This window comes from Thyridium curvatum (assembly GCF_004353045.1).
Source record: "Thyridium curvatum strain D216 chromosome Unknown NODE_20_length_475153_cov_84.797782, whole genome shotgun sequence".
Lineage (NCBI taxonomy): Eukaryota > Fungi > Ascomycota > Sordariomycetes > Thyridiales > Thyridiaceae > Thyridium > Thyridium curvatum.
This window is the reverse complement of record NW_022156775.1, coordinates 114,329-125,890: the sequence shown is the minus strand read 5'-3', so window position 1 is coordinate 125,890 and position 11,562 is coordinate 114,329. Positions and strand designations below refer to the sequence as shown.

Sequence of the window (11,562 nt, the reverse complement as noted above, 5' to 3'; positions counted from 1 at the left end):
CGACTTTGCCCAATTATTATGGACCATGCTTGGCTCCTTTCTGCTCCTTGAAACTGCCATCAGACTGTACCACGGTGATGGCATCTACATGCAGTTCCTCGTGTATCAAGCCCAGTAGTGACTCTCCTGGGAAGCACATGCGTTGTGCACATGCAGGTAGTGTCAAACCCAAACCAAACTGCAGCAGCAACACCAGGTTTGACGGGACTGGATGAGGGGTCCAAAGATTGGGTACTAGCCAGTCTTGAATAAAAAAAAAAGGGGGCCTGGTCTGGGGTCTTTGCCGTTTTGACCCCTTTCGGGGGCCCGGCTCGGCTGGTGGATCTCGCAACCACATGCACCAAACGCGCATCACCTCGAGCGGGAGGTGAGACTGACAAACGAGAAAATACGCCGTACGCCTGCCTCTCCCAGCACGGTCCATACCGAAGGGCAAGTGCCTCTTGTTGGAGAGCCGAGGGGGGGTTAGCATGGCTTGCCAACGTCTCTCGGGATCTCGTGGCTGTACGGAGTAACTAACTAGCTAGAGCACTCCTCTCTGGCTCTCTGCATGCATGCATGCATGCAGAAAGATACCTATGGACTGCTGCCTCAATATCACCAGTCCCGTACGTATGCTCGCTCTCAAGCATTGATCTTCTCACCTGCAAGATGCACATGCAGATGCCAGGCTGTGTGTGCTTTCACACACGGACTCGCACAGATGTTGTGCTCTTCTGGCTGCAGAGCATATGCACGTTCTTGGTTGAATCCAGTAACTAGAGGCCTGCCACAGCTGCTTCTCGAGTCTCCAAAGAGGGCCGACCCTTTCCAGAGAGGAGGTGATGTGATGCTTTTTTGAAGCACCCTGGGCACTCGCTCTGCCCCTGCCCTCTCTCCCTCAATCTTTTTCGTCCCTCTCTCTGTCTTTCTGTGTTTGTGCGCGCTGGCAGGTTCCATGTTCTCGCAGTCGTATTCCGGTGGAGATGCTTACCAGGGCTCTTCTGATGCTGACCGCTGCTTTCGCAACCCCGATTGTCGGCCTCGATGCCGATTGTCTGATTCTGTTTCTTCTTCTCCAAGGCACCCCAGAGCTTGTCAGATTCCAGATCGGACGTACGGAATAGTGTGTTTTTTTGGGGCGTGCCGGTACATTGCATCTGCTAATACCGAGGGTAGAGCCTCGCGATGTTGCAAGAGTACCACCCCCGCCCACCCTCACCAAGGCTGGAGGCTCGGCCCTGTGGGCTTGGGGTACTGTCGCTTCCAGTAGCCTTCCACCCACCATGCATGTATCCCACCCGTGCCAGAGAGAGAGAGAGAGAGGGGGGGGTAGGATGGTGAGCCAGGCGGCTCTGGCCCCCTCATGTTGGATAGCCGTCGCCATGATCGTCGTTCTACCGGGTCCAATACTGCCAGTTCGTCCCGTGTTTTGGATAACATGAGATGAAGAGCGTTTCTCATGCAACGCAGTACAATACCTCCAACCATCTTTCTTGTGAGGGAGGAAGCAAAGCGCGGCCGCTTCTATTTGGAATAAGCAACACACTGGGAGAGCCTCTGTCTAATTAGACAAACATAAAGGCAACCTACCTGGTACTTCCAACAGTATTGATGATGGAACTCTGTGTGTTCGATTTGCTGAAATGGCAATTCTCCGGGCTGTCCAGGTCCCCTGGGTCCTTGATAAATCCTCTGCTGATTATTCCTTGCAAGTCCAACGAACAGACAGGGACTGGGTCGACCCATGCATCTCGTATGCAAACACTTTCTTCATGAGTAGTGTCCGTACTCCGTAGTTAGATATGGATGGGAGCACTGCACAACGTGGTTCGGAAGGCTCTCAGACTTCCGAAATGCCTAGGACATGTGGTCGGAAGACTGTGATAATTGACTCGTATGTGGATGGCACGCACTCTGTGATTCCGACATGGCAATCGTATCAGTCCCAGGAGCACGCACAGTCCTCCCATTGTTCCTCTGGCTGATGGGCATGTATGTCGTCGATCTTGTACATGAAGATCACCAGAGACTCGTCTGGAAGATCAGACAAGCCGGCCCTTGGCTGCCGTGGACGCGGTTCCGGCAAAGTGCACCGCCGAGAGACAGAAGGCACAGTCAGGCATTTCGTTCCCATTTTCCCGCGCCGTAGCAACAGAGGAGCTGGCCAAGGTCGGATGCCACCAATATCAGAGTCGTGCTATAGATCACCTACCAAAGAGCGCGCAATGACCAGGTGAGTCAGGTCGGAAAAAAGCCACACACTGCTCAGAACTTGTCCAACTTGTCAAGGTAGTGATGCAGCCCGTATGTGCACCGTGGGTACCGGTCAGGGAGATCGCAGTTTTGCCTGCACCTCCAGGTCTGACGGTTGCCGGCTTGGGTTGACGACTCAGAAACTGACGACTCAGAATCCGGCTGTCTCAAACCACCGACATGGCAAGATGAGCCGTGAGAGGGTATTCTCTGCCGGGCTTTGTCACCCAGTTGGATCGGTCCAGTCTCAGGTTTTGTGCTTCCGTGGCTTTTGAGGGCAGGGTTGATAGAGGCCGAAATTCTGCTGTACGTGGCCGTTCGATGATCTCTAGGGTGGAAATGTGTCGATGAACCCGTACTCGAGCCGAGACAAGACGTACGTCCATGAGTAGAGCGAAGTCACACAATCTTTCCAGCGGGAGGATACACATCATCAAAGCTGCCAGGGAAGCCCAAGCCTATCAGTGTCTGGCGGTAAGAGATTTCTCCCTGGAAAGTCGTCCCTTCCTCGCGAGAGCACGGCTCTATGAGAAGGCGGCGATATCGTGGTTAAAGAACGGCAAAGCCCACCCTTTCAAGCCATTTGCGGTGTATCCTTGTGGTCATCTTGCCGTCCTGGCCGGTCAGGCTGGCCAATATTTGATTTCATGACCCTTCCCATGTAGATGATTGGCCTCAATCCCTAACTCATTGCAAGTCTAGACGAGCTCAGCAGCAAAGTGAGAACAGGTGCGGTATTGGTGGCTCATTTTCAGGGCGCCTCGTGCACACTGAGGTGAGTCTCGTGCGACAATCGATACGTTGTCATAATCAAAATGCTCGTGTAAGAAGCCACAAAATGAACAACCCTTGTTGTCTCGATTCAATGTCCAGCTTCTTGAACATCCCACTTGACAGGATTTCGGTCAGTTGCGTTATCCTTGCTTTCTCGATATTAAAAGATAGGAGGAGAGGACCTAGAACTCGCTAGACTACGACCCAAAGGAATGGTACCCGGAAAGTTGGAAATAGGGGGCACGTGGGCGTCCCATCCTCCCTCCCTCCTACTGCCTCAGCAAGGTGGTCTGCTCGGGCAGACTGGACTCGATATGGGTTTATGTCATCACGAATGTCTGACTAGGTAGAACGCGTTTATCTCATTCCACCTCTCTGATGCTTCTTGCCGCTATGGCAGGGCGCGCGAGCTGAATACCGTAACCAGGCGTGCCGCTTGTGTCTGTCTTTGCGTACTTCAGCTGATCCAATACCCGACATTTCGACGCCCGTGGTCTGACAAGAAGATGGCGCTTGAATATAGGATGAAGATAGCTACATAGCTACGGAGTGTGATCGATGAAAGGAGTCCGGAGTGAGCGAGGGACACGGCATGCCACATCTCGCGAAAATTCGCGGTCTCAAATTAACGAAAGAGTTTTCTTCGCCACAGGGCTCTGCTCTTGCAAATTAGTCCCAGGAGGCCGCTGGACACAGTCTGCCTCGCTTGTCCCCAAGACACACAGCATCCCGAGACCTGCGAGGACAGACAGCTCCCACCCTCGAAGAGAAGTGGCACGCCAAGCTATCGAGGAGACATTAGCATACCGAGCAGCGAGGGTTGTGTGGATCTCTGGTGCGCTTGGTAAGGGATAGTGTCGATGACGATGATGAACCCCCGGACACCAAGGTGGAAAGGTCGTTCGAAAAAGTTCCAACGCTTCAGCAACACCAGCAGCCCCTGGACTTTAATGATGCCAGGGCGACACATATTGCTGGGAAGCGGGTCTGCTGTAAAAGTATCCACCGCGGTCCACTCCCTAGACCCGGGGGCTAGCTTCCGTGCTCGTCGGGCAGGGGAATCGTGGTAACATGGCCACCGGTCTATTGGCCTCCCTAATCTGGTGGATGGCTTCAAAGCCCCACGGTCGTAGCGGGCCAGCTTGTCTGTCGCGTAATTTCAGGGAAATTTCCTGCGACAACTTTTTCTCTCGACCACGAAATGCGGGTGGCTGGGATGCTCCACGAGGTCCTCTTGAACCAGTAGCGAGCCGTGCCGATGAGCCCGCGAAGCATCAAGTGGGCGTGGAGAGCTCCTGAGCGAAAAAAAGACTTCGCTGGAGTTATCGCTGAACCTCGTCAGTAACTGCTTGTAGTAAGAAAAGGCAATTCTGCCTCTCGGACGCATCTCAAAATAGCTGGCGCAATTGTTTGACTCGGCGAGCACTGCCCGCGTTGACAAAACGCGGCGCGCAACAGCTCTGCATTTGACAGTGGCATGCTTGCAGTCTGGCCATGGGGAATGGAAACCAAGAGCTCTCCTCTCCCTGTCTGAGGATCGGAATGGAGTAGATGGAAGCGACGTGCTCTGTCGAATACCCAGATCTCAGAGATCAGATCAGCGAGCGATGAGTTCAGCACCCTCGGCAACCAAACCCGCGCGGATGGGCGCGGCCGCAGATGATCGGTATGCAGGAGCATTCTGGAAAGCTCACCTGCCTATGACGAGCTCTGAATACCGGTACCTAGACGATCTGCGACTGTTCCTATTTCTGCTTCTGGTTCCACAGCCGCGGATGCGAGCTAAAACCAGCTTCAGAATGACTTTCAGGGGTAATGCGAACAGCCCCTGTTCAGCTAATGGGAGAAAAAGAAGCAAAGTTGATCTTTCTCGAGTCGGTGCATGCATCGCCCGAAAGAAATTGAGGGTTGAAGTGCCCGCGCCCCCGAGATATCGGCAGACTGCTCCTTTGATGTCGAGGAAGAGGAATTGGATCGGTGCCAGCTTCCGCATCCCTTTGATCTTCGAGCTTCAAAGAACAGGGCTGGTCGAAGGCTTTTCAGCATGCCAGCTGGTGGACTGAAATCTGAGGCGGGCGGGTTCGTATTCTCACGGCACCTCAAAGATCGGGCTCGTGACACATGACAGTACCTCTTCGGCGAGTAGCTCCGCTTACCTGAACTGTAGCTGATCAACAGGTGTCAGGTACTTGTCGGCGAGGCGGTCAGCGACGGGCGCCACAGGTAGATCATAGCAGGTCTGCCCCTCATTTGCAGCTCGCCCCACTACCTCGACCCAAAGTCTCACCAAGTACCTTGATCCCCCCAGCGCGGATCGACCTCGACGGAGTTCCACCATTATTGACTGTCAAGGCTCGTTGCCAAATGAATAGGCTGGTTCAAATCCCCTCGTTATTGATTGGAGCTTGTGGTCTCCCTCAAAATCTTTGCTTCGAGGCATTCAAGTGACGGACTGCGATGGCGAGGGGTTCGTAAGAAGTGCTGTACGAATATGTGAAGATGCACAGTCGCGGGCTTACCAAGAACGGCACCTAAAGCCGTCGTGGGGTAGATGGGAAAAAGATGTGGCACACTACTTGTACCAAGGATTGGCCGAGGGATCCCGTCATGCGTGCGCTGGCACCAGCCTCACCCTGATCCTGCCTGTGGTTTGGCCCAAAAAGCTGGCCGGTGAAGCTGCCAATGCAGGCAGGGCGGAGGGTGGAAGAAACCCCGACATTTTACTTGGCTGTACGCAATCTCGGAGCAGCCTGTCCAAGCAAACCCTCTATCGACGGCTATTCTGGGACGGACACGTCTTTGCTTTAGCAAATGGGCAGTTGAACTCGGAGATGCTCTGCCAGACGCTCGGCCCAGTCGAGACCAGACACTTGATGCTGATGCTGATGCGATGCGGTCTGCCAGTCAAAGAGGCAGCTTCCAAGCACGCCCTTGCTTTGTCCTTGACGATAGTGTTTAGAGCCGGGAAGACGGCGAGGAGGGACGAGGGGTCGAGAGCCCCACGAGGCCAAGTCCGTTCTTCTGGAAGGTTGCCGGGTGGGTTGACAGGACATGGTTTAGCAGAGACGAGCAACGGGAGACAGAAGCTCTCCTGGGCCAGCGGGTGGTGGAAGGTATTCCACAGTACAGCGTTCTGACCAGCACTGTATTTTTTCCAGCGACGGCCGAGCCGCTTAGCTGTCTCTAGTGCTACCAGTTCGGTCTCTCAGTGTCCGCCTCAGGCGAGCGGCCTGAGGGGAAGAGGGGAAGGAAAAACCTCTGCGCGCGAGGATGACTCCGGTCCTCGCTGAGATGGAGCGACGAAAAGATTTGATCTGATCCCTCTTGGCTCTCCTTCTCTTTGCTGAATGGAAATAGGATATCCACAATCTTACTCGTCCCCAGACGTGGGAAAAGGGAATGAGCCCCTTGTGACCGCGATCGCGAGGTGCTGCGACTTGCCCCGACAGAATCAATTGATCAGGTTCAACCCCACCACGACCCAAGTGACTGGACAGGAGAAAAGTACCAGCAACCTCGGGCCTAGCGAGGCTTGCTAGGCGCGAAAAGTGGCCGCTACAGGGTACGGGGAAGCCACGGCGGATGGGGAATGCCCGCTAGAAAGGGCCGTAGCGTCGACTCTGAGTGCCAATTTAAATCTCCCGGGATAGGCCGGACTAGGCCAGATGGGGGGCAGGGCAGGCCAGATGCTGCGTATCTGGGCTGATTTGGCGATGAAGTGTTTGGACCTGCACCCATGCCCGTCTCCTTCCCCCCTCATTTCGCACCAGCGCGACACGTTGCCCACTTGACACCCCACTCGCTCGTTCATGCTGCCTCTCTCAGTACTTGTACCCATGGCTGCTAATTACAGGCTCTTCTACCGGCACGGTTCAGTGTTCAGTGTTCTGCGGGCACAGGCCCTTACTACAGTACCCTGCTAGATAGTGACTTTTTAGAGGGGACGAGAAAAAAAAGTAAGGTAAACAGTGACGCCCAGAGCTGGCGGTGACTCGACACCAGGGAGCTAGGCACGCCAGGATCAATCAAGGAAAAAGAGAAAGTGTACAAACGCGATGGATGCGGACCGGTGTCGTGTGGGCGAGAGGAAGCAAAGTTACCGAAGGTACCTAACGGAGTAGGTACTTTGATGACTCTGCATACTCCAGCGGATTTGGAGTACCTACCCAAAGTCACAACGGCTCTCTCCAGCCCTCGAGGTCTGCTGTCACACGTAGTTACTTGTACCTACAGGTCGGCCCAGTCCAGCCAACCAGACAGGCCCCTCTCCCACTCACACACACACTCCCTGCAGCAACAACAGCAGCAACACGCCCGTCGCCAGTTGATGCACCTCGCTGGTTTTGCACTGTCCTGGTACCAGACCGTTGCGCATGCCATCTGCCCCCCTCTCCTCTTTCCCTCCTCTCCATCAATCTCTTGGGCCCCCTCCAACCTCCCCCCCCTCCGCCCACTCCCCTCTCTTCCGCCGCTGTACACGGGTGTCTCCTCCCACTCTGGCACTCTGGCTCCAGCGCCTCTCGCTCCCGGTTCTCCCTTTCAAAATTTCCCCTTCCCCTCCTTTTTCCTGGAACCTTTCCCACCCCTCCTCTTTTTCCACCAACTTATCAGCATCACCACAACAGAACCTCACCCCGAGCTCAGCTTTTTCTCAAGCGCCAGACGGTCTTGTCTGACAATAGACAAGACTTGTTCTTCACTTTGAACATATTTGGCCCACGGCCATCTTACATACAACCCCAGTTTCATCAATTCCATGACCAGGATACCACCACAAATGACCACCTACAGCCAGATCAGTCAAGAAGACACACTTTAAATCCCACGGGAGCGCGTGCGAGAGGAGAGCCAGGCGATTTCAACTATCGTGCTGTGAGGGATCAGCTCATTTCGCGAGTCGCCGTTGGAGAAAAAAGATCGTCAATTTGTTCCCTGTCACCGCCGCCGCCGCCGCCGGTCCAGCCATCACCACCACACTTCGAAGCACCTGAGCAAGCACTGCCTTCGAAGCGCGCGCCGCGACACCGAACATCAAGATGCCGACCGCAAGCGTAGCCGTTCCAGCTGCGTCCGCCTCGTCCACGCCCGCCTCGCGAAAAACCTCCTCGGCCGCACCAGAGAGGAAGTACAAGTGCCAGTTCTGCAATCGCGCATTTAGCAGGAGCGAACATCGCAGCAGGCATGAGCGGTCACGTAAGTCGTCGACTTTTCCAACCTACCTCCGCACTCCCTCCTAGCCACCCTGCCAGCCTCACAAGCACGGCCACAGCCCTTCTGCCGTTCACTCCATTACACAGAATTGCCCTTCCTAGCACCCTCCCCCCCTTATCTCTCTACCTCCTGCAAGCCATGAGCGCTTTTCCCCTTCTTGCTGGATCTTTGGCTGACCTTGGCTGCACACAGACACGAAGGAACGTCCGTTCAAGTGCATGAAGTGTAGAAGTACCTTTGTGCGTCGCGATCTACTGCTTCGACATGACCGCACTGTCCACGCCAAAGATGGCGGCGTTCCCCTCCACAGCGACGGTAAGCGTCGTGGTGGCGGTGTGTCCAAGTCCAGGACCGTCTCGGGCCCGAACAAGTCGTCGCTTGCTATCGACCCTGCTGCCATCGAGCAGCTTGAAGCCAGTAGCGAAGGTATTTTTGACGTGGAAACCGCCGCCATGCTGGTGGCTGACCTTCATCACAAAGCCACCGCCGCGATGCGCGATAATGGGAGCCCCTACGAAGCCAACTCTGCCATGGGTTCTTTCCCGCACAACGGCGCCGCTCTCATGGAGCCTTCTGTGACGTACCCCTCCGGAGCCATCGCCATGTCGCCTTGGGAAAACTACATGGCTCCTGATGCCAAGGCTCACTCGATCACCTCGAGTGTGTCGGGTCCCTTCGAGTCGCACCAGGCGTTCGCCGCGCCGACTGCTCCGCAGTCCCATGCAAGCCACCTGCCGCCTATGAATGGCCAGAACGGTAATGGTATGATACCTGCGACATCGTCGTCGACTGCCAAAGTCTTACCCACGCCTACAGGCACTCAAGCTCCCCACTCGCCCTACCTTTCGCAGCGCGCCCACACTCCGGTCGAGTTGCCCCAGTCTCCTGCTGGCTTCAAGACACCCCAAGTCAACAGCGACGAGGAGCGAAATATGATCCTTGACAACATTCGCAACAGCGATTCCGAGCATGCCATCCCAGAAGGGTTCCGCCTCCCGAGCATGTCGTCGATCAACAGGTATCTGGCAACCTACTTCGGCTTGTTCCACCATCACCTGCCTCTGTTGCACCCCGTGTCGTTCAATCCGGCCCAAGCTTCTCCGCCGCTACTCTTGGCTGTCCTTTCCATCGGCGCCTTGTATGCCTTCGACCAGGAGCAAGCATACATGCTCCACATCGGGTCCAAGGTGCTGGTCAACCAGTTCCTCCAGAACAAGGAGAGCTTCAGCTCTCGCAAGTGCCCTCTCTGGACCATGCAGAGCTCTCTGCTCAACATGATCTTCGCCAGCTGGAGCGGCGACCCCAAGGGTCTCGAGTGGGCCTGCTCGATTAAGAGTCTGCTGGCGAACATGGTAGCGGGCAACCGCTACGAGCTCAAGCTTCGACAGGAGGCTCGCGAAGGCCGACTGCCCACCCGGAACGAGTGGGTCGAGGATGAAGGCTGCCGGCGCACGTACTATGCCGTCTACATCTTCTTTGGTCTGCTGACTCTGACTTACAACCACACCCCGGCCATCAGCTTTAATGAATTTGAGGACCTTCAGCTGCCATCGACTGAAGCTTTGTGGAATCTGCAAGTCTCTGACGAGGCATCTTGGCACGAGCAGCTCAAGGCTTCGGCGAGCGTTACCTTCATGGAGGCACATGACAACCTCTTCCAGGGCGAGACGCTCAAGTACAGCGCATTCGCAACTCGTGTTATGATCAACGCACTCTTCCTGGAAGTGTGGTACCACAAGCGCAGCCCCGAGGCTTTGCAGGATGTCGTTACCGAGTACAAGCTGAGACTGGCCCTCGAGACGTGGGAGAAGTCGCTTGCCCTGTGCGAGCCCGAGACGGTCACTGTTCAGCTCAGCGCTCCTCACAAGGGCCATCCTCTCATCTTCAACGCCAAGGCCATGTACCGCAATGCGCGCGCCCGTCTCGAGGTGGATCTGAAGTCGGTTCAAGAGGCCCTTCGCTACCACGATTCGTACGAAGTCGCCGCGGCCATGTCCAACGCTCGCGACAAGGTCAAACGCTCTAGCGAGATGATCAAGGTCATCCAAGAGTGCTACAACTGCATCGAGACGGCCGTCCTCCAAGGCGTCCGCTGGGTTGCTCGGACCTCGCCGACCAACTGGAGCATCGAGCATCCGCTCTGCGGCATGGACCTCATGATCATCCTCAGCCTCTGGCTTTATCGCCTGGAACACGACGAAGAGCCGGCCACCGAGGAGGAGATGCTCATGTACAACAAGGTCCGACACCTTTTTGACAAGGACCTCGACGAGTCGTATGTCTCGCAGCTGAGCTCCATCGTTGCTCGTCTCTGGGGCTCGATGCTTGACGAAGTGGTTGTGTGGGGGTAAGTTGACCGATGCCCTTTACATCACGAATGAACTGCAGCTAACGATCGCATAGAATTACCAGACTTATGGGAGAGTCTTTCAGACTGCACTCTCAAGCTCTCGTCGGCTACGTTGACGACATTGAGGCGTCGTCGAACGTGACGACCCCGTCAATGACCTCTCAGGGAGCCGACGAGGATAGCGTGTGCTATTAGTCTTGATGATGATGAACAATTTCCTTTGTCATGGGCGGATCACCTCGGCATATACTCTCTGCGAGGCCATGGACTGCCTTCGCTACTACTGTCTGGTATGGGTGTGAGGCGGAGTGGTGGATCTGCAGTTCGTCCCAAGCCTGGACCCTTGTTTTTCCTTTGTCTTTCCCATCTGCATACAGCGTCGTCGTCATCTTTCTGCATTCCGGTGGTCTCAGGCAATAATTGAGGGCAGGGTTGGTCAACCGGTTTCGCATGGTCCTTGAGGGAAGGGATCTCTGCGCTCCTGGCGCACAACCTAATATCTGCACACGACAGACAGTTTTTGTTGGCTGGTCCATATGGAGGAATTTTTTCTCTTCTCTCTCCTTGTTTTATTAGCGCTACGGCACACATACTGAACCTACTAATGTTTTCGTCGTCGTCGGGGGGCTCGTCTCTTTATTTCTTCTCGACTCTCATCCGATACCTTGTTCGATATACAGATTGTCGCTTCCTTGCGTTTTGTTTTCTCCTTACCATATTTCCTCTCTCGTCTTTTCCTCTCGGTCGTCGTCTTCTACTCGTGCTCGTGCTTTTACCCGTCTACTTTTTCTCCTTGAAGTCTTGACTTTTGCGATGGTTGTTTAGTACTTAGACTTGGGATGGGTTTTGCAGACCCTGGTGGAGCGGAGTCAGGGTCGCGGCAGGACTCGTCGACAATGCTGCTTGCCTTGAGAGATTGATCTTGAAACCTGATTTTGCGTTGGACTCGAATCGTACTTTTGTGCTTGCTTGGTATTCCTCGGCTTCTCATG

The 11,562-nt window shown here is 55.1% G+C and overlaps 1 protein-coding gene across 1 annotated transcript; it reads left to right on the top strand.

The window, feature by feature from the left end:
• Positions 1-8,045: 8,045 nt before the first annotated feature.
• E0L32_004262 (uncharacterized protein) lies at positions 8,046-10,765 on the top strand (the record flags this gene model as incomplete). The annotated part of the gene is made up of 3 exons (XM_031138653.1): positions 8,046-8,202; positions 8,413-10,567; positions 10,624-10,765. 3 exons carry the CDS (start codon positions 8,046-8,048, stop codon positions 10,763-10,765), a joined length of 2,454 nt encoding a protein of 817 aa, XP_030997275.1.
• Between the last annotated feature and the right edge of the window lie 797 nt (positions 10,766-11,562).